The 23,868-nt window shown below is 41.5% G+C and overlaps 1 protein-coding gene across 1 annotated transcript in view; it reads right to left on the minus strand.

Annotated features, from left to right (window-relative positions):
- Positions 1–612: 612 nt before the first annotated feature.
- The window catches only part of LOC132383371 (cation channel sperm-associated protein 4-like), a 39,403-nt gene continuing 16,147 nt past the window's right edge, over positions 613–23,868 (minus strand). The window contains exons 6-10 of the mRNA XM_059954259.1: positions 18,692–18,825; positions 12,394–12,574; positions 6,685–6,896; positions 3,896–4,058; positions 613–1,347 (exon numbers count right to left, since the gene is read on the minus strand). Coding sequence (XP_059810242.1) covers positions 1,249–1,347; positions 3,896–4,058; positions 6,685–6,896; positions 12,394–12,574; positions 18,692–18,825 — 789 coding nt within the window. The 3' untranslated portion in view covers positions 613–1,248. The remainder of the gene's footprint in view (positions 1,348–3,895; positions 4,059–6,684; positions 6,897–12,393; positions 12,575–18,691; positions 18,826–23,868) is intronic.

The following is a 23,868-nucleotide window of genomic DNA, read 5'->3' on the forward strand; positions in this document are numbered from 1 at the left end:
CAACGACAGGACAAAAGGGTGCTCAGTGATAGTTAGGAAACAGCATACACGAGTGATGGGACAGGAATCTCAATGTTGGGACTGGAGAGACAATATGTTAGAACTGATCAATGACATGACAGGAGAAACTCTGCAGATGTGAATCTCATTCCCTGGTAGAACAGGGCAGTAAGTAAAAGGGCAAAGTGCTGTGAATTCTCCACACTGCAATGGAACACATAACAGTGACAGTCCCCACAAAGCAGGCTCCTTATTTTGATCTTCCACACCAGAGGTTTCCAACCTTTTTTATGCCATGGACCAATACCATTAAGCAAGGGGTCTGTGGACCACAGGCTGGGAGTCCCTGATCTATACCAAGTAAATGGAATCCATTGTTAAACAGTTTGCTTTACAATGACCGGCAAAGCATAAACAATTGTTGCTTTCAAATATCATTGTGTCTTTTTAATGCACAAGTTAAACTGAATTTGGCAATGGGGCTATGCTAAAAACAATGCAAGTTGCAAATACTTAATAACATTTTATTCATATTAAGTATACCATCATTGTAGTAAAATGAGCATTTTATATATCCTTTAAGTGAAAATATTTATTTTCTCTAAACTCCTTTTATCTTTCATTTCTAATTGATTTACCTTGCAGTACAATTGCACAATCACATGATCAGAGCTGAAAATTGTCTTTCATCTGCCACTATATGAATAGTGTTCATTTCTTTACACGAGATTCACAGCAGTTGATAGCAGAGGCGCGAATAGCTGCTTGGTGCTATAGTGCCATAGTACAGCAATGATGGTGAAGGGTTACCAAACACACCATGGGTCAAGTCGCCTGAATGCCAGTATCAGTGGCATTTGACCTGAAAGTTCCCTTTCTACTGATTACAGTGCTTCCTGGCAAGGATCCATTTCAATCTGATGTCAGAAGCCATCATTGTGGTGAATCTGATAGAGGAGCATGGAATAACGACCAGTCAAAATCAGATGACAGAAACAAAATGGCTCCAAAACTCTTGCTGCAGCATTCTGATCCACCTCACTGTCCATGGCTACCTTCTGGTAAAGTAGGGCCCCCTTAAGTACCAGTATAATGAAGAGCTCCAATTACACTGATCACTTTCATGGCTGTCCAGGAAGCAACCACTTCAGAATGACATTGAACAGTTCCTCAGCGCTGAAGGGACAAGTCTTCCAGAGGCTGCAACGTATGCGAAGCAGATGGTGTGATGAGTCTGATCCTAAGCAACTAGTTATCAGGTACATGTTTCATCAACCTTGAGGAAGATAGCTCCTGTGTTCTTTGGTATAAATTGCTTTGAGAGGGGCTTTGGTTCTTTTTGAATGTCTGATTACAAGGAAAGAAATAACAATTACCTAAATTAGAAACACATTTACTAATGATATTATACTATTTCAATCCTGCTGTTCACACATAACTTTAGGATATCAGTCTTAGCACAATGGTAGCCTTCTGTCTGATTGGTTAGATCAAACTGGGTTCAAACTGCTGCAGAGACCAGAGCTTAAGATGGTCATACAGTAAATCTCAATTTATGTTTCATGAGGCCATGCTGTGTATGGATGGAACCACTTCCAAATATAATTAATTTTGACTGAAAACAATCAGAGAGTTTCTAGAATGGGAATGGTTCCATAGAAATACAAGTTATTCCTCTACTTCTAAATGCCTCTGAAAAATGCATAAGGATATACTTAAGAGGATGTTGCTATTGATTAGCTCCCAGGAGAACATCCAAAGGAGAGAAAACCATGAAGCCATTTAATAACATTTAGCACCAGAGGAATCTTATCCCAAACCTCATATCAAGGATTCTCCTTATTTTACATATCTAGGATAGAAGAGGCTTAATGGCTAATGAAGATTATCAGCAGAGTGGAGAATATTCATTCTGGACACCCTATGGTAATAGGTTGAAATTCACACAGTACAAACGAGAATACTCTAGGTAAGAGAAGGTCAAGTTAAGCAAGTCCTTGGATGGTAAACTCATTTTCAGTGACATCACTTACAGATCAGACAATAGCTCAGTTCATCTGTTGCTGAAAGCCTCAGACCCCTATTACTTGTAGGCTAAACTATTCTACTGCTCTTTGCCACCTTCTACAGATCTGAGCTCATCCAAAACTTCAAAGCTCATATCCCATCTCAAATCAATCACTTGAGTTCATCAATCTGCAGCATTATAGGGTGGTGATATACTACACAGTATGATCCCACAAACAAGTGAGCTAAATGGTCAGTGACGCACATTTCGCTGGGAGTGATCAGCAAAAAGATAATGGCCAGGATATTACCAAACTTGTGACACTCATAAGTAGCCTCAGGATCCTTAATAATGCCAGAACAAAATTTACTCTGTATTTCTGTCTGTGACAGAAACAATCTATTAGAGTCCTGCAATTGAATTGCTTTGTATTTAGCCATATCAAAGTCCTGTCCCAAGCCTTTAGGCTCATCAGGCCAGTGCTTATGTCGGTTTCTGTGGCATGAAGCGACTGAGAGTATGAGACTCCCCCAGGATAGGATGCCAGTCTATCGCGAGGTTGACCCACAGCATTTTTTCCGGTACCTATTTTTCAGCTGGGTAGCCTGGAGCATTGTGTGGTTAAGTGCCTTGCTCAAGGATACACACGCTGCCTCGGCTGGGCTTGAACTCACTACCTTCAGGTTGCTAGTCGAACTCCCTAACCACTTGGCCACGCACCACACATTTAGCTATATAAAGGGTTAATATTCAGCAAAAAATATCTAACGGAAGTATCTTAGAAACTTTCTTCTTGGTGTGCCTGTTAGTGTTTAATTGCACTTTTTAATTTTTTTCCACACTAGCAATATCTTATTTCCTATCCCCAGCTCCCTCAAAAGATTGTGACTTCAGAACTCAGCGAGCTGCACAGATGAGTGGGGGGAGGGGAAGAATGGAGGGCAATCAGGGTTCTGATAGGTATGGAATTTCTCATACTACAATGAAGCAATGGCAATATGAATCCAGATCAGGAGTGATAAGTCGCTTGGAAGTGAATTTGAGGGGCGGAAGGAGGTACTGCTAAAGAAGTCTTAATGAGCTGCTGCAGTGAATTGCTTAAGATCCTACACATTAGAGCTTCAGAACTCCTGTGAAGTTTAGACTAATCAAGCAGACCGCTCTGTTTTGCAAACTATTGAACTCCAGCATCCAAAGGTTCAAATGGTTAATTTATGTTCAAAGTATGTATGCAGTACACAACTCTGAGATTCATCTTCTCCAGATGGCTACGAAACAAAAAGCATGGAAGTCATTCAAAAATAAACAACCCCTTTCCAAACAAAAACAAAAGGAATTCCAAACTCCAAACCCTCCTTTGCACAAAAATCTAACAGATCGCTCCGCACAGAAATCAGCAACAAGAACATCAAACTCCAAATCCCAATCTCCCTCCCTTGCACAAAAAAACCTAACAGATTGCTCTCAAGAAAGAATGGGTGAAAACAAAACAATCCAAAAAAATCATAGACCAAAGGTGACCTGCAGTTAGTTTGAACTCTGTTCCACAGTCTAATCCTTAAATCGCAAAACTTTGACAACATCCTCTGACAGCATCCATACCCATCTTGGCAAGAGGCGGATTATTTTGTTAATTTCCTGACTAGAACTTGCAGGTGACAGCAAGGTTTGGCAGTGTTGGGTTTGGGTTATTAAACCGAGAGTTTATGGTCTACTCTAGTAACCAACTAGAGGAACATTGTTTCATTCGGCTATATTCATGCATGGTTGAATGATAATTAAAATGAACTCAAACCAACATTTAAATACCAATTCCAGCATAATGTTTCTGAGGCTCTTGGTCAACCTGGCTACCAAAAGGGGATATATAATGACTAAGATTTTCACCTTTTCCAATACTAGGATGTTGCTGAGCATTTCTTTCTTCTTTAATGTTGGGATATCACTGGTGAGCAGAGTCTGGACGAACTCCATTATCTTTTTCTCGTTATGCAGAAAATGCTTCTGTGGCTCACGATTAGAAAACATATCTCGCATCTCTTTTACAATGCTGAGTAGGCAAAGCAAAATAGCCCATTAAATACAGCGCTTGACTGGTTCAGCACGTCAATCACAATCTAGAAGGGGGAGTGACAACAATGGTAGCCCATACTATGGATGGGAGAAAGTGACATTAACTCACATGCAGGGGTAAATAATTTACACTAACATTATAAACATCAATAAACATCAATATACTATATCAAGACAATATCACCCCCCCTAATATCAAGACAACTTCACTCAAATTCACTTTCAAAGACAACTTAGAAAGGATGTGATGAAACTAGAGAGGATTCAAAGGAAATTCACGAAAATGGTTTCAGAATTGTACGGCTTGTCATATGAAGAGCATCTGATGGGTTTGGGCCTGTATTCACAAGAATTCAGAAGAATGGTGGTGAGCTCATTAAAACCTATCGAATGGTGAAAGACCTTGATAGAATGGATATGGAGAGAATATTTCCTATGGTGGGAGAGTCTAAGACAAGAAGACACAGTCTTAGAATAGAGGGGTGTCCTTTTAGAATGGAGATGAGGATGAATTCTTTAGCCAGAGAGTGGTTAATCTGTGGAATTCTTTGCCACAGGCAGCTGGGGAGGCCAGGGGTTGATAGGTTTTTGATTGGTCAGGTCTTGAAGGTAGAAGGCAGGAGACTGGGGCTGAGAACAAAATTGGATCAGCCATGATGAAATGGCAGAGCAGACTCGATGGGCTAAATGGCCTAATTCTGTTCCTATATCTTTTGGGCTTATGGACAAATTACAACCTAATTTATTCCTGGGAAAATAACTATATTTTGTTTAATAATATTAGTGTCACACATCCTCAAGGCTCACCATGCAGGACCATCATATTCCTTCTCAGAAGTGGTACCCAGAACTAAACATAGCTTCCCAAATGCGGCTTAACAAGTCTTTACATTCACATACTGAAACCCCAGATCTCTACATAAAGACACCAGCCCCTTCCCTACGAGTCTGTACCATGTTAATAGTCCCTACATGTCAGGGGTTCCCAACCTATTTTATTCCTTTGGAGCCCTACCATTAACCAAAGGGTCTGTGGACCCCAGGTTGGAAACCCCTGTTCTATGTGGACTTCCAAGTCAACATAGTTGCCTACTGCCTTTAGGCTTTTATAATTTAGAAAATACTTTTCCAAAATCAGCAACTTCAAACTTCAGGGTGGATCAGTGGCACAGTTAGTAGAGTTGAAGCCTCACTGGACTGGAGAGCTGGGTTCTACCCTGACCAAGGGTTGCTTTCAAGTGGGGAACCCCTAATCTAGGTGATCTGGTTTCCTCCTACATCCAAAGACATGCGCATTTGATGGTTTAAATGGTCATCATAAATTGTTCCTAGTGTGTGGGTGTGTGATAGAATCTGGGAGATGCTGAAGAGATTGTGGGGATAATAAGAAATGGAATGAATACAAGATTAGTGTAAAAAAAAAGTGGTTGTTGGACTTGATGGGGCAAAAGGCCCATTTCTACTCTATATATCTTGTACGAAGGGGAACCTGTTCGACCTGCTTCACCTACATTCCAGAACCAAGATCACTTTAACCTCAGTGGATAACTCATTGAAAGCAGTCAATTTTTACAAATTTTGAAATTAATTTCAAGTTACTGTAGAAACATAAGCATATGGGCCTTATATTAAACGTTCAAAAGACAAAAATCCTCCACCAATCTGTCTCCATCAAACAAAAGCAGTACCAACAATAAAGACCTATGGTTGGAACATAGAAAACGTGGATCCATAACCATATTCACAGTTGTCACCTCTCAGTAAAGGCCAGCATTACTGGTGAACTTTGCACTAACTCCAGTTTGCCAGTTAAGTGAGGAAAATAATATGGAAATATCGTCCACAAATCCACTATTCCTAGAACCTAAACAGTAGGGAAACCTGCTCTCCTTTATGCTCCTGAGATATAAAGTACTCAGCAAAATCATTCAAACCATTGGCAGGATGGCAAACTGTTACACATAAACGATCCCAATCCAGCATCTAGCTCTAATCATAATCTAACCAGCTCCAGAAGGCAAGAAGTATTACCTGAATACCTGCAACTAAGTTTCCTAAACAAGCACTCTTCTCCATGTTCCATCAACAAAGCATTTCCAGGATGACAGAAAACCAATTCCATGACTGTTTTTAAAGTCTTGTCGAAAGAGTGCAACTATTCCTGCTAACTCCTGGGAATCCCTTATCTGTGGCTACTCAAACTGGAAGTGGAACATTTGGACAGGCATGAAATATCCCAAATCGCTATGGTGTAGACATGTAGAGGCCACAGCCATTGGAACAATAACCAACAACCTGTCTCACCTGTGGCAGAGTCTGCAGATCACATCTAGGATTCTTTATCTGCATCAGAATCTTATGACTGGAGTGGATGTTAATTATTCTCAACCTTAAAGAATGTTTGAGAAGAAGGGGGAATGGTGGTGATAACTAACATTGTCTGTGAAGGGGGTGGGGCGATACTATAAATGGTTTAGAGTAACAGTAACTCATATTTGGATATGGGGAGCACTAATAGGTATAGGAATGACAAAATTCACAGTGTGGATGTGAGTAACAATATCTCCTGTTGTATATCAGGGAATATCAGCAATAACCCCCACCTATTGAGTTCCGCACGAATCTGCTTATATTCCTCAATGTTCTTTTGGATGGCTTCCAGCACCAGGCAAAACTCCTCATAAGTGGAGATGCTGAGATTCTCCAGGGAGCTGTATCTCAACGGTTGCTGTTTCTGAGCTAGGATTATTTGCTTGATACAATCTTTCATATGCACCAGGTCCATCTCTGGGCTAGTCATGGTGTCATCTTTTAACTGACAGAAAGGGATTAAGGGGATGGTTAATTAGAGGAATAGATGAAGAGACTTAAAACACTAAATTAAGAAACAAAATTTACACTAAACATTGACAACTGAACTGTTCACTGCTGCACCAGTAATAGACAATAACAACAGCCAATATTTATTTATCTGGAGGTAGTATCCCCTGATTTAACCTTAACCTAATCACTGGACATTTGACAATGACCAATTAACCTTCTAACTGATACATATTTGGACTGTGGAAGGAAACAGGAGCACCTGGGGAAAACCCACACATTCCACAGGGAGAACGTACAAACTCCATAGAATGGACGTTGGGACTGAAATCTGAACCCCGAGCTGTAATGGTGTCATGCTAACTGCTAAGCTACTGTGGCGCCCATTGCCAATATACAATTATATAATTCTACATTACCAACGTGCGGGCTGAAAGGGGCAGTTTTGGTGTGAATACAATAAGTGATAAAAAGCAGAGAGTTCTGGTGCATGGCTGTTTCCCCACAGGAAGGTATGCTGGATATTGCCAGGATAATAGTAGAAGGCAGATTAGTAACTGGAGACCACAGATTTAAGGTAATTAACATTGGGAGAACTGCAGTATAGACTTCTTCTAATGGTATGGGGCTCACCAGTATGATCAGAAAACAGGTGATCAGAAATTCTTACGGTGTAGTGGAGAGAAATAATATTTGGGTTGGGGATGGTAAAGGTGAGATCAGGGAGACATGTTCTAGGAGGGTGGTCCTGCAGAGAGCGTATGTGGTGAAGGAATGGAAGCAGCAGAACGGTGTGGAAGAGGTGGAGGTCTGCAGGGAGCACATCAGTGGTTTGGAGTGTTCTGGGGAACATATGGCTTTGGTGGGGAGCTGTTTCAACCCTGATGGTAGACTTCTTGTTGTATACATCAAATAAGTATTCCCTTTACTGACCCATTGTTCCCTGTGAACCAGAGTCGACTCTTAAAAGATCTCATAATGAAACATACTCACTGGAAATGACAGCAGTCGAGTCTTTAATTATTGGAGAATAGAGATTTCTTCATATCACATTAATATAGATAATCAATGACAAATAAAGCAGTAGAAAAAGTACTGGTTCATTAAACTCAAAAGTTCTTGCTACAAACCAATAAAAGTAATGCTTTACTGATTCTATTAACTGTATCTTGATCACTACTTCCACCACATATACTAGCAAGTTGAGATCAGCTGGGAACCTCTTTACTAAGCAACAGATGCATAGTATTTCTCCCCCAGTGTCTGTATATAATTGATAGTCACGAAAATGATACAAGCATATTTGATAGCTGAGAAATAGAAAATAGAAAACTTCAAGACCATAAGATACAGCCGAATTCTGCTCCCATTTGGTCCATCGATTCTGCTTTGCCATTCCTTCATGGCTGATTTTTTTAACCCTCTCACCCATTCCCCTGCCTTCTCCCTGAAACCTTTGACACCCTGACTAATCAAACAGCTTTATATATACACAATGACTTGGCCTCCAAAGCCATCTATGTCAATGAATTCTATAGATTTACTACCCTCTAGCCAGAGATAGTCCCCCTCATCTCTGCTCTAAATGTATGTCCCTCTATACTGAGGCGGTGCCCTCTGGACCTAGACTTACCCACTGTAGGAAACATTCTCTCCATATCCACTCTATCTAGGCCTTTCAATATTCGATAGGTTTCAGTGAGATTCCCCTTTATTCTTCTAAATTCAAGTGAATACAGGTCTAGAGACATCAAATGCTCCTTATATGTTAACCTTTTCATTCCCGGGATCCTTCCTGTAAACCTCCTCTGGACCCTGTTCAATGCCAGCACAGCATTCTTTGATAAGAAGCCTAAAACTGCTCACAATACTCCACGTGGTCTGACCAATGCCTTATAAAGCCTCAGCATCACATCCTTGCTCTTAAATTCTAGTTCTCTTGAAATGAATGTTAACATTGAATTTGCCTTCTTTACCAATGACTCAACCTACAAATTAACCTTTAGGGAATCCTGCACAAGGACCCCCAATTCCCTTGCATCTCCGATTCTGCTTCCTCAACGCTACCCGCCCTTCCAACCTGGTCACAAATCCATGAACTCCACCATCCAAATCAATGACATATAATTTGAAAAGAAACGGTCCCAATACCGACCCCTGCAGAACACGGCAGCCAGCCAGCAAAGGCCCCTTTTATTCCCACTCTTTGCCTGCTGCCAGTTGGTCAATTGTCTATCCAGGCTAGAATCTATCCTGGAATAGCAAGGGCTATTACTTTGTTAAGCAACCTCATGGGTGGCACCTTGTCAAGGTACAAAACATCTACTGATGTTCCTTCGTCTATCCAACCTGTTATTTCCTCAAAAAATTCCAATAGTTTTGTCAGGCAAGATCTCCCCTGAAGGAAACCATGTTAACTTTGGCCTAAATTATTATATGTCTCCAACATCTTCCCAACCACTGAAGTTAGGCTAACTGGTCTATAATTTCCTTTTTTCTGCCTTCCTTCCTTCTTAAAGAGTGGAGTGACATTTGCAATGTTCCAGTCCTCTGGAACCATTTTAGAATCTAGTGATTCTTGAAAGATCATTACTAACATCTCAACAATTTCTTCAGCTGCCTCTTTCAGAACCCTGGACTGTAGATCATCTGGTCCAGGTGACTTATCTCCCTTCGACCTTTCAGCTTCCCAGACCCTTCTTTTTAGTAACAGCAAATACACTCACTTCTGCCCTCTGACACTCAAATTTCTAGCATACTGCTTGTGTCTTCCACCATGAAGACTGATGCCAAATGCTTGTTATGTTAGTCTGCCATTTTCTTTGTCCTCTATTACTACCTATCCAAAGGCATTTTCCAGTGGCCAATATTTACTCTCATTTCTCATTTACTGTTTATATATCTGAAAAAGCTTTTGATATCCTTTTTGATATTATGGGCTAGCTTACCTTCATATTTAACTTTTTCCTTTCTGTTTTTTGCTCACTAATGTTTTCAGTTTCTATAACAGGTTCCCAATCAGAGGCCGCATGTTGCTGACAATGTACAGTTTCCTGTTTTGCAGTTAACACCTGATCTTTCAGAACACTTACAGTAATTAGATCATTGGAACCAGTTAATCAACTCTGAATGCAGCCAAGCTAATGATCACAGCCTCTCTTCCAACACACAAAAAACAAACCTGCTTGAGTCACATCATGGTGGTTTTAGAAAGCTGTTGCAAAAAAAAAAGACATCCGTCATTTTTATGAAGACATGCCTGAGAAGATCTCATAACTGGATGCCAGAAAGATTCAGGGGAGCATGAGTTCAGATGCATTTTACATTAATATGATAATTCTGGTCTTGTGACTGTTTATAAATTACACCTACCTCTATTCTAATTGGCACTTATTTCACCACCCCACCCCCAAAATTATTTGTTTGTGAAGTGTTCATACAGCAAGACAATGCTTGTGAAGTTTCAAACTGAAGACACAGAACTAAAATTTTAGGGTTACAGTCAATACAATCTTTTCCAGAGTAAAACACACCACACCTGCTGCTACACCCTTCCCTCACTAACATTTAGGGCCCCTTCCAGGTGAGTCAATGATTCCTGTTGGGATCATCTACTGTATCCGATGCCCCTACTGCGGCCTCCTATACGCCGGTGAGACCCAACATAGATTGGTAAGCCACTTTGTCGAGCACATACTGACACAAAAAGCAGGATCTCCTGGTGGCCACCCAATTTAATTCTACTTCCCATTTCTATATGTTAGTTCATAGACTCCTCTACTGCCAGGATGAGATAACACTCAGGTTAGAGGAGTAATGTCTTATCTTCTGTCTGGGTAGCCTCCACCCTGATGGCATGAACATCAATTTCTTGAACTTCTGATAATGCCTCCCCTTCCCTCCTTCACCATTCCCCATTCCTGTTTCCCTCTTTCACCTCATCTCCTTAGCTGCCTATCACCTCCCTCTGGTGCTCCTTCCCCTTCTCTTTGTTCCAAGGTCTTCTGTCCTCTCCTATCAGATTCCCCCTTCTCCAGCCCTTAATTCCTTTCATCAATCAACCTCCCACCTCTTTACTTCAACCCTTCCCCTCTCTCAGTTTCACCTATTACCTGCAATTCCCCCTTCTTTTCAGTCCTGAGGAAGGGTCTCGGCCTGAAATGGCAACCGTTACTCTTTTCCACAGATGCTGCCTGACCTGTGGAGTTCCTCCAGCATTTTGTGTGTATTGCCTTTGTCAAGACCATCTTCCCTTCCAGTAGGTCAGGAGAGGATTCATAAGTCATACTTCCTTATTGTTATGTGGTATAAATCTGTATCTATACAACGTATCAACAAATCAGCTTATTCCATTGGGGAATCATAATACATTTAATGTCTGCAATAAACCCTGAAGATCACCAAAGATCACTTATTGGCTCCCAATTATGTAAGAGTCTCGAAGTATCTTGTACATTGCAAATGAGGCATTTCTGCATTTCCTAAACTTGCCAACCTTTTGCTTACGTCAGCAATTTGGTCAGCCTAGTGCCAAATTAGGGAAGTATTTTTAACTCTTGTTCCTTCAAAATAGACTCATTTATCACAGAAATTTCATGGAAGAAGGTTTCTATCCTCTAAACATGGGCCAGTGATGCACTCTAAAAGGATCACAAACACGAGAAAATCTGCAGATGCTGGAATTCCAGAGCGACACACACAAAATGATGGAGGAACTCAGGAGGTCAGGCAGCGTCTGTGGAGTAGAATAACAGTTGACGTATCAAGCCCAGAACCTTCTTCAGGGCTGGAAAGGAAGCGAAGAAGCCAGAGTAAGAAGGTGAACGGAGGGGAGTAAGAAGTACAAGGTGGGAGGTGATAGATGAAATTGGGAGGGGGAGGGGTGAAGTAAAGAGCTGGGAAGTTGATCAGTGAAAGAGATAAAGGGCTGATGAAGGGGGAATCTGATAGCAGAGGACAGCAAGCCATGGAAAGGGGAGGAACACCAGAAGGAAGGGATGGACAGGTAAGGAGAGAAAGTGAGAGAGGGAAATAAGAATGGGGAATGATGAAGGAGAGGAGGAGAGAGTGGGCCATTACTGGAAGCTCAAGAAATCAATGTTCATGCCACCAGGTTGGAGGCTACTTAGACAGAATATAAGGTGTTTCTCCTCCATCCTGGGTGTGGCCAGATCCTGACAGTAGAGTAGACCATTGACTGACATGTGGGAATGGGAATAGGAAGTAGAATTAAAATAGGTGGCCATAGGAAGATCCTGCTTTTAGTGTTGGATGGAGTAAAGGTGCTCGGTGACAAGTCTTTGTCGGGTCTCAGTGATAAACAGGAGACCATAGCGGGAGCACCAGATACAACAGATGACCCCAACAGACTCACAGGTGAAGTGTCGCCTCACTTGGAAGGGCTGTTTGGGGTGCTGAATGGTACCGAGGGAGGAGGTGCAAGGATATTCTACTTCACAGTTATTTAAGTTGTTATTTTGCTCACGTCATACCTTGGTCTTCAGAGGGGACCCACCAGTCAGTGTTTGCCTCTTCTCCTCTTCCTTTGACATTGCTTGCTCCAGATTTGAAGTTACTGCAGCAACCATTATGTTTGCAAGGATAAAAGATCCTCCAATGAGGAACAGGAAGAGGTACACTCCACCCCAATACATCATCACTCCATTAGTTTCCCTGGAAGGAACAGAGTTTAGTGAATGTCTAAGGTTTGGAAAATAATGTTAAGTGAAAGGGCCAAACATATCCAGGATTTGATAATTCTTTCAGCAAATCCTATGGAAAGACCCTGCAGTGACTTCTAACAATTTTAATGCATGCTATATAATGAGAGAAGATGTACCCTATAGTATATTTATGTCCTGTTTAACACAATAAGACACAGGAGCAAATTACGCTATTTAGTCCATTGAGTTTCTTTGCCACTTAATTATGAAATCTTTATTATCCCTCTCAACCCCATTCTCCTTCTAAACACAAAGTACACTGCAGATGCTGTGGTCAAATCAACATGTACAAACACGCTGGAGGAACTTAGCATGTCAGGCAGCATCAGTGGAAACAAGCAGTCAATGTTTCGGGCCAAGACCTGATATCCTGATGAAGGGTCTCAGCCTGAAACATTGACTGCTTGTTTCCACTGATGCTGCCTGATGTGCTAAGTTCCTCCAGTGTGTTTGTACGTCCCCATTCTCCTTCTTCTCCCTGTAATCTTTGACTCCTTACCAATTAATAACCTATTAACCTCTGTTAAATATACCCAATGACTTAGCCTCCACATTTATCTGTGATAATGATTTCCAGAGATTCACCATCCTCTGGCTAAAGAAATTCCAACTCATGTCCATTCTTTAGGGACACCCTTTATTCTGAGACTGTGTCCTCTTGTCCTCTAGACTCCACCACTACTGGAAACATCCCCTCATTGTCCATACTAAAGTGTCAATGCACTTTAGTAAACTATTTAAGAACTTTTTAAAAGCTATTTATTAATGCTTTTTGGGAGGGTGATTTTAGATACATATCATATTTATACTGAGTTAAATACTGTATGTAATTAGTTTTGCTACAATAAGTGTATGGGACACTGGAAAAATGTTGAATTTCCCCTTGGGGATGAATAAAGTATCTATTTATCTATCTATCATCCTATGTAGGCCTTTCAACATTCAGTAGGTTTCAATGAGAACCCGTCCCTCCCAACCCTCTAAATTCCAGGGACTACCTGCCCAAAGCCATCAAATGCTCCTCATACCCAGGATTATTCTTGTGAACCTCTTTTGGATTTTGTCCAATGCCAGCACATCCTTCTTTGCTAAGGGGCCCAAAACTGCTCACAACACTCTAAGTGTGGCCTGACCAATGCCTTATAAATCCCCAGCATCACATCCTTGTTTTATATTCTAGCCCTCTGGAAATGAATCCTAACATTGCATTTGCCTTCTTTACTACCGACTCAGTCTGCAAGTTAACCTTTAGGGAACCTTGCAACAGGACTCTCAAGTCCTTTGCACTTTCAATTTTTGAATTTTCTCCCCCATTGAGAAAACAATCTAGACCTTTATTTCTTCTACCAAAATACATGACTATATACTTCTCAACAGTGTGTTCCATCTGCCATTTCTCTGCCCCTTCTCCCAATCTGTCAATGTCCTGCAGACTCCCTACTTCTTTACGTTCACCTGCCCCTCCACCTACATTTGTATTGTCTGCAAACTTGGCCACAAAGCCATCAATTCCATCATCCAAATCAATGACATATAATGTGAAAAGAAGTGGTCCCAACACCAAACCCTGTGGAACACCACCACTAGTCACTGGCAGCCAACCAGAAAAGACCCCCCCCCCCACCACATTCCCACTTTTTGCCTCTTGTCAGTCAGCCAATTTTCTATCAATGCTTTCCTGTAATACTATGGGCTCTTACTTGTTTAGTAGCATCAAGTGTGGCCCTTTGTCAAAGGCCTTCTAAAGACCCAAGTAAACAACATACACTGACTCTCCTTTGCCTATGCTGTTGTTTCCTCAAAGTATTCCATTTAGTTGGGACAGCTCACATTTGACAGCATCACTGATGAAAAAAACTGCCTCCCAAACTGGAAAAGACAGCTGCTTTGCCAGTCATAAAAATGCTGATGCTATCTGATTGGCATAATGCAGGTTAGAAGATACAGGGCTATAATTTCATTTGTGGTATACTGCATTGCTCATACAGTCACAAACAAGAGAAAGTCTGCAGATGCTGGTAATCCGAGCAACACACACAAAATGCTGGAGGAACTCAGTAGGCTAGACAGCATCTATGGAAAAAAGTACAGTCAAAGTTCTGGGCCGAAACCCTTCAGTAGGACTAAAGAAAAAAAGCTGAAGAATAGATTTAAAAGGTGGGGGGAGGGGAGAGAGAACTTTTTCTTTTTTCCATAGATGCTGCCTGGCCTGCTGAGTTCCTCCAGCATTTTGTGTGTGTTGTTCATATAACACATGACCGTTTGTACTCTGATATCTCAGTCACACTCTCTGCAGTAGCATGCTTATGATTTCAATATATTGTTTTTCAATGACTGCAATGTAAGCACTTATTAGTAAAACAATATTTTGTATCTATGGGACTGATCCAATATAAAACTATGCAAAAGATCAAGTTCTTAAAAGAACCATCTATAAAAACACATTATAGCTGGAAGTTCTTCGGGAGTTTTGTACCCTTGTGGCTGTTACTGATTTTCAGCTAAGTAGAGAGCAGGTCACCAAACGTTTGGGTGCTGACAACAATATCCTCATTTGATGTTGTTATTGTCAAGAATGCGAGTAAGTCACCTTGAGCAGAAAGTAAATGCCTCTTGAAGATCATATTCTTGGTATTTTCCCCTACTATGGAAGCCTAGAATTAAGGGGCAGGATCTTAGGAACAGTAATAAACAAATTAATACTGAGATTAGCAGGAATTTTAACAAATTTCCTTCTTGCTGTTTGGGCGATTTGTTTTTCTGTGTGAGTGGTTGAGGTATGTGGTTTGATGTTTTTGTTGCTATTTCCACAATTTGTTCTTTTGTGCGTGGGTGGGTGGGGCTTTGATGTTCTTGTTGCTGTTTGGATGATTTGTTTTTTTTTGTGCATGGGGGGTGTTGTATGGCTTCCATGGTTTTCTTCGTTTTATAGCTGCCTACTGCATACATACTTCAATAATAACTGTACTTTGAACCTTGAGTCTTGAAATTTCATGACATATGCTGGTAATATTAAACCTGATTCTGACTTCTTCCCAGAAAAGTCCACCTAATATGCTTAAATACATGTACAAAATATAAATGCTTGAGGGCAGGAAAGTGGAGTACAGCCAAAGACAAAGCCTAAACTTACAGCTACTTCTTATGTTCTTCAGCTCCGATGGCTACCTTCTGACAATACTTTAATATTCAGCTTTCCTTTAGTCTTGCAGGATATTCTGACAAGTGTGAGGAGGCTTAGATTAAACACTGGAGAGGGAGACAGAGAGATCAAGAAAATGGAGTGCTGTGTTGCAGATGGACCAATGAATTTGAGGGCAGGGTGAAGGTTCACGAAGTTGATAATGCTGACAAACTCTTCATCTAACATACTATTCTTTGCCATTTCTATCATCTCCATGGCATCCTAGCACCAGGCATGTCTTCCCCTCCCCTCTCTGCTTTCCTGGTGGCCAGCCATTTCAATTCCACTTTCCATTCCCACAATGACATATTTGTCAATGGCCTCCTCTACTATCAAGCTGAAGCTACACACAGATTAGGAAAACACCTCATATTCCATCCTGGTAGTTTCCAACCTGAAGACATCAACATAGATTTCTCTAACTTCTGGAAACCATTCTGCTCTGTCATACCCCCCCTTTTGTTTTCCCTTATCCCTCTGGCCCTTAACCTCATCCTTCCAACCCCCCACATGACAGGGAGATGAGGCTGAGTACAGGGCTATGGTGGGAAACATTGTCACATGGTGCGAGCAGAATCATCTGCAGCATAATGTGAAAAAGACTAAGGAGCTGGTGGTGGACCTGAGGAGGGCTAAGGCACTGGTCACCCCTGTTTCCATCCAAGGGGTCAGTGTGGACATAATGGAGGATTACAAATACCTGGGGATGTGAATGGACAATAAACTGGACTGGTCAAAGAACACTGAGGCTATCTACAAGAAGGGTCAGAGCTGTCTCTACTTCCTGAGGAGACTGAGGTCCTTTAACATCTGCCGGACGATGCTGAGGATGTTCTATGAGTCTGTGGTGGCCAGTGCTATCATGTTTGCTGTTGTGTGCTGGGGCAGCAGGCTGAGGGTAGCAGACACCAACAGAATCAACAAACTCATTCGTAAGGCCAGTGATGTTGTGGGGGTGGAAATGGACTCTCTAATGGTGGTGTCTGAAAAGAGGATGCTGTCCAAGTTGCATGCCATCTTGGACAATGACTCCCATCCACTCCATAATGTACTGGTTAGGCACAGGAGTACATTCAGCCAGAGACTCATTCCACCCAGACGTAACACTGAGCGTCATAGGAAGTCATTCCTGCCTGTGGCCATCAAACTTTACAGCTCCTCCCTCAGAGTGTCAGACACCCTGAGCCAACAGGATGGTCCTGGACATATTTCCACTTGGCATGATTAACTTATTAATATTTAATCATTTATGGTTTTATATTGCTATATTTCTTCACTATTTTTGGTTGGTGTGACTGTAACAAAACCCAATTTCCCTCGGGATCAATAAAGTATGTCTGTCTGTCTGTCTGCCCATTGCCCACACCTTCATCCCTCTGGTTCCCCATCTCTCTCTCTACTACGTAATTCATCTCCTATCATATTCCATCTTCTTCAGCCCCTTGCCTCTTCCATCTTGCACCTCTTAGCTTCTCACATCATTCTTTTCCCACAACCCCCCCAACTCTTTTCCACCTACCTACCTTCCCTCCTCTTAACTGGATTCACCTATCACACACCAGCTTACACACTTTTATACTGGCCTCAGCTCTCTTTCTTTCCTGTCCTGATGAAGATCCGAAATGTTGACTGTTCATTTCCCTCCATAGATGTTGCCTGACCAGCTGATTTCCTTCAGCACTTTGTGTGTGTTGGTCCAGAGCTCCTCCATCAGTTTGATTTTCTGACCCAAACAGCCCCAGGTAGTGCGGTGATTCACTTGGACTGCTTCAGATCTAGTGTACTGTACTCAGTGTTCACAATGTGCTTTCCTGCACTCCACAGAAACCAAAGCTTGAGTGAATAGTTACTTTCAGTGCACAGAAATGACCCGGAGCTTCCTACCTACATTTCAATTCTCTATCCTACTCCTTTGCTGTCCTGAGTGCAGCCTCCTCTACTTTTACAGAAAGGTCTCAAGCAAGCTTAAGGAATGGTACTTCATCTTTTGTCTGAGGATGTTTACAGCCTTCCAAAATCAATATTGAATTCTACAACCTCAGGTAGCTTGCCTTCTTAGTCTATGTTGGAACTGCAACAAGTCATTTACCTGTGATACTCTTTCAGTTTTGCTCTTCCCTTTAGTGCATGTCCAATAGCCCTGCATTTCCCAATACTCTCACTCCTTCGTTGATATTAACATCAACTGCTGCTATTAACCCACTCATCACCACTTGGCTGTACGCAACCACCAGCTCACAGTTATTCTCTTTGTCCTTTCTAAGCATTTTTCTAAGCCTTAACTTGTTTTTCTACCTTTCTCAATTCCTACTATGGTGTTTAACACACGATGTTCACTGTTTCTTCTCCCACAGATACCACAGACCTGCTGAATATTACCAGCATTCTGGTAATATTTCATTCCATTTCAGATTTCTAGCTTCTATAATTATTTAAAAATCCATCTATACTTTACAGCTACTGCCAAGCTGGGGGGGGGGTGGGGGGGTGGGTGCAGAAGCCTGAAGTCCCACACTACCAGGTTCAAGAATAACTATTTCCTTTCAACACTCAGTTCTTGAACCAAACGGCTAAACCTTAATCACTGTAGTTTAGCAACACTATGACCATTTGGAGAACTTGGCACTAAGACCGACTTTTTTTGCTCTAATTGTGTTTTCTTGTAAAAGTTGTCTATAATGTATATATCTTTTTCTGAATGCTGTCTATAAGTTTTGCATTGCACCTGTGTTTACAAGTACTTATGCTTATGACAATAAACTCAACTTTAGTCTTTCAATTCTTCTATTACTTTTATACTGGAATGCCAATATTTTTTTAAAGTTAGGTTATACACACAATTAAACATGTACAGAAATATGTCAGATATAACATGGGACTTACTTGAATTTTGAATAAATTTCCACCCATCCATCCAGCGTGATGCAGACAAACAATGAATACATGGCTCTTTCCAAACTTCCAAATTCATCTGGAACATAGGTACCAAAGATGATCACGCCAAACACAGCAAACACCTGCAAAAGGAAACACCATTTTCTGTAGCTTGAATGAGATAACTGAAGGATAAATGCCCATCCTTTAGATTGAGAAAGCCAAGTGAAAAGTAATAACTGCAAACTTTATACTGCAATAAAAGCACATTGAATGGGTGTGTAAAACAGCTGTGGTTGAAATAATTGTCCACTGATGCATTTCTCTTTAAATACAGAGGAGTCCAGCTAAGTGGGACACATTGGGACCAGTACATTTTGGCCCAATTAAGCGGCTTCCCCAATTTGCTGAAGTTCCATGGAAATGGTTAAAAAGGTATAAAAATACAACCAACCATTTAATTGAGTAACAAATTATGTATTTAAATGAAATACAGAACCAATACTGCTACGATACTATAAAACTGTGTATTAGTTCCTAACATCAGGTAGTAGCTGCAGAAAGCAGAAGAATGGGAATAAAGGAGACCTATTCTAGTTGGCTGCTGGTGATTAGTTGTGCTCTACAGGAGTTGGTATTTTCACATTATATGTCAGCAATTTGGATGACAGAATTGATGGCTTTGTGGCCAAGTTTGCAGATGATATGAAGACAGGTGGAGGGGCAAGTAGTGTTGAGAAAGCAGGGAGTCTGCAGAAGGAATAAGATTGGGAGAATGGGCAAAGAGGCAGCAGCTGGAATATAGTGTAGGAAAGTGTACGGTCATGCACTTTGGTAGAAGATATAAAGGTGTAGACTAAGCTTAAAACGGAGAAAGTTCAGAAATCAGAGGTACAAAGGGACTTGGGAGACCTTGTGCAAGGTTCCCAGGTGGTAAGGAAAGCAAATGCAATGTTAGCATTCGTTTTGAAGGTACTAGAATATAAAAGCAAGAACACAATGCTGAGGCTTTATAAGGCATTGGTCAGACCGCTCTCTGAATACTGTGAGCAGTTTTCGGCCTTTTTTATTTCAGAAAGGATGTTCTGGCATTGCAGCGGGCCTAGAGGAGGTTCACAAGAATGATTCCAGAAGTGAAAGAATTAACATATGAGGAGAACTTAATGGCCCTGGACACGTAGTCCCTGTAATTTAAAAGACCAAGGTGAGGTGTGGATCTCATTAAAACCTATCTAATATTGAAAGGCCTAGATAGAATGGGTGTGGAGAAGATATTTCCTGTAGTGGGCGAGTCTAGAACCCAGAGGGTGCAGCCTCAGAATTGAAGAATATCCCTTTAAAACAGATGAGGAGGAATTTCTTCTGCTAAAGGGTGGTAAATCTTTGATATTCATTGCTATCGGCAGCTGTGGAAGCCAAATCAGTGACTACATTTAAAGTGGAGGTTTCAAAAGCAAACACGAGGAAATCTGCAGAAGCTGGAAATTCAAGCAACACACACAAAATGCTGGTGGAACACAGCAGGCCAGGCAGCATCTATAAGGAGAAGCACTGTTGATGTTTCGGGCTGAGACCCTTCGTCAGAACTAACTGAAAGGAAAGATAGTAAAAGATTTGAAAGTGGGGGGGAGGGGAAAATGCAAAATGATAGGAGAAGACCAGAGAGGGTGGGGTGAAGCTGAGAGCTGGAAAGGTAATTGGCAAAATTCTGCCCATCAGTCTGCCTGTTCTCCATCTCACTCTGGTGCTCCACTCTCCCTTTCTTTCTCCCTAGGCCTCCCATCCAATGATCCTTTCCCTTCTCCAGCTCTGTATCCCTTTTGCCAATCACCTTTCTGGCTCTCTGCTTCACCCCACCCTCTCCGGTCTTCTATCATTTTGCATTTTCCTCTCCCCCTCCTATTTTCAAATCTTTTACTATCTTTCCTTTCAGTTTAGTCCTGACGAAGGGTCTCAGCCCAAAACTTCGACAGTGCTTTTCCTTATACAGGCTGCCTGGCCTGCTGTGTTCCACCAGCATTTTGTGTGAGTTGCTTAAAGTGGAGGCTGATAGGTTCTTGACTAGTCAGGGCATCAAAGTTTATGGGGAGAAGGCAGGAGAATGGGGTTGACAGGGATAATAAATCAGCCATGAGGAATGGCGGGGCAGACTCAATTGGTCGAATGGCCCATTTCTGCTCCTCCTATGTCTTATGGTCTATGGTGTTATAACCATAAATAAACAGAACAGGATTAGGCCATTCAGCCCCTTGATCTTGCTCTACCATTCAGCAGAATCAGGGCTGATCCAACGTTTTTCAGATCCTCGTTTCTGACATTTCCCCATTATCCCTGATTCTCCTACTGATCAGGCATCTATTTATCCTAGCCCTGAGTGACAGTGTCCTCACAGCTCTCTGTGGTAAGGAGTCTAAGGGGTTATGTCCTTCAGAAGAGAAATTCTTCCTCATCTCTGTCAGAGGTGTACAGGCTTGACTATGCCCTCAGTTTCTGAACACTTCCATGAGTTTCTCAGCATTTATCAATCTCCTAATAGATTTGTATTTTCAATGCTGATAGCCAGACATCAGATCTGGAATTTGTTATGAATGAAACTGCAGAAAGAACAAAAGGAAAGGGCTATGATAGAGTGCAGACCAGGAAAGATTGAATGATGCACACGAGGGTAGTAAGGCTCATCTGGAGTTGCTATAAACTGTACTGGCAAATATCACCAAGATATCAGGAGATAAAGTGAGAGAAAAAAAATACGGGAAATGTAAGATACTAATTAATTTAATTCATTCAAATTTAAGTCCTGAATGCTATAAAGATGCATTAAACTCAGATTTATATATCACATGTACATCAAAATATACAGCACCGTGTAAAAGTCTTAAGCACTCTAGCTCCATACATGTCCCTAAGACTTTTGCACATTGCTGTTCAGTGAAATGAGTCATTTGTATTAGTAATCAACATGGATATACTGGGGCAGCCTGTAGTTGTTGCACAATTCTGTTGTCAATACGGCAAGCCCACAATGTTTAACACAACACATAATACAGGACAGGACAAGCAGCAACAACAACAACACAACAAAACAAGTCCCTTTCTCACTCTCCCACTCTCTCACACATATAAGCTTCCAACCCCTGGCTTTGGCCCTGGACTCTTAAACTCACAGACATCAGATCTCCAACCTCCATTCTCTTGCGTGCACTCAGATATTGGGCCTCCAATTTCCAATACTGGTATCATTCTATGTCAACTTTGATCCTCTCTACAGCCCTCTCCAACACCAATTCTCTTTACAACTTAGTAGACACCTTAAAAATTCTTAAAATCAGTTACACTGAAGACATAGAACTTCTTAGTGTTTTTGGCTCATCTGTGATGAAAATAGCTGACGAAGAGCAGACAATGGAAAGACTCACTGTTCCCTCTAAGCTGTACTGGTGTGCAGTTGTGCACCAACTGGAATGCTCCTTTACAACATAGCCTTTGTCGCCTTGCAGCTAGAATTTTCTATTATATCTGTTTTATTAAAGTGCTGTGTAAAAACTTGATGCTCAGAGAAATGGTTGGTCTACGCAACTATATAAAACAAAGAGGGAACATTGCTGCAGATGCTGGAAATCTGAAGCAACACATACAAAATGCTGGAGGATTTGTACAGATGCTGTCTGATCTGCTGAGTTCCTCCAGCGTTGCTGACAAAAGATGATGCAATTTCAAAAATTTATCACAGAAAATAATGATAAGTATCATATATTATCTCACCACTTCTTCCCATATTGAAATGATCATTTGGTCTTTAAGCACCTGCAGTGTGTGTTGGTTATATTCCATTAAAAGGTCAATGCAAACAGTATTATCATTTGCATGCTTTTGCGTTCACTAGTTGTTGCTTAACAGGAAGACTTCAACTACTGAAAATAAAGGCAGGAGACGGCAAAGCAGACAACATGGAGAAAGATCATCCTGCACCATTATCCTGCAAACACCAGCTTTGACACTGGCACTGTGAGGGAGAACTTGGGTGGGGGGAGGGCAGGCGTTTGTTGCATGAGGAAGAATGAATACATTAGTATTTTTCTGGAGAATTCAAATAGAACCAGGACAAGGAAACTCCATACAAATTCAGAACAGAAGTCAACTGTTCATCCCCCTCAAACTGACTCCATCATTCAAAAAGATCATTACTGATCTAACTATAACCTCAACCCTCTATTCCAGTCTACTTAGGGCAAACTTTAGGGAGAATGACAGTACAGATGTGCAGTGAAATCATTGGTATTTTGTCCAGTCAGTCAGAAAGGTTACACAAAACGATTATATGCAGTGAGTTTCCAACCTTGCACAAAAGGTCAAACAGAGCTAACAGACCAATACTTCCATTTTGGAGATAACATGCACATCTGTATCAGCAACTGTTGATACTTCTACATTGCGGGGAGTATTGGATCAGGCTCCATCTTTCTCAACGGAAAGGAAAAGCTCATTCAAAATCTGACTCCCTGTGGAAACAAGCTGATTTAATCAAAGGCAACATGAGTGAATCTCCAGATGCTGGAAATAAATAAAAACACAAAATGCTGGCAGAATGCTTCACCCTCCTGATGAAGGGTTTCGGCCCGAAACGTCGTCACTACCTCCTCCCATAGATGCTGTCTGGCCTGCTGAGTTCTGCCAGCAATTTTATGTTTTTACTGATTTAATCAAACTCAGCTTAACACTGTCCAGGAATACTGCTATCAAGAGATCAGAAAGATGCTGCCCAAAGAATAGATGTCTGCCTGGTCTTGTGAGAATCCCAGTATCAATGGTGTGTGTGTGTGTGTGTGTGTGTGTGTGTGTGTGTGTGTGTGTGTGTGTGTGTGTGTGTGTGTGTGTGTGTGTGTGTGTGTGTGTGTGTGTGTGTGTGTGTGTGTGTGTGTGTGTGTGTGTGTGTGTAAATGTTTTGCCATCAGGAGATCTTTTCATCTTTATCTCTGATACACAAGCAAGATCCTCATTAGTCACCTGAACTGCATCCACATCTGACTACTTGGCATCCACTCACCAAGCAGTCAGATGTCAGTCCCTCAAAGGCAAAGGCTAATAGTGGGCGTCCGCTGTCTATACCAGGAAAAGGGAGTAGCTTTCCATTAGCTTGGCAATGGCAACATGTACGACAAAAGGGATTGGTAGAGTGGGATATATTT

This window comes from Hypanus sabinus, chromosome 30 (genome assembly GCF_030144855.1).
Source record: "Hypanus sabinus isolate sHypSab1 chromosome 30, sHypSab1.hap1, whole genome shotgun sequence".
Classification (NCBI taxonomy): Eukaryota; Metazoa; Chordata; class Chondrichthyes; order Myliobatiformes; family Dasyatidae; genus Hypanus; species Hypanus sabinus.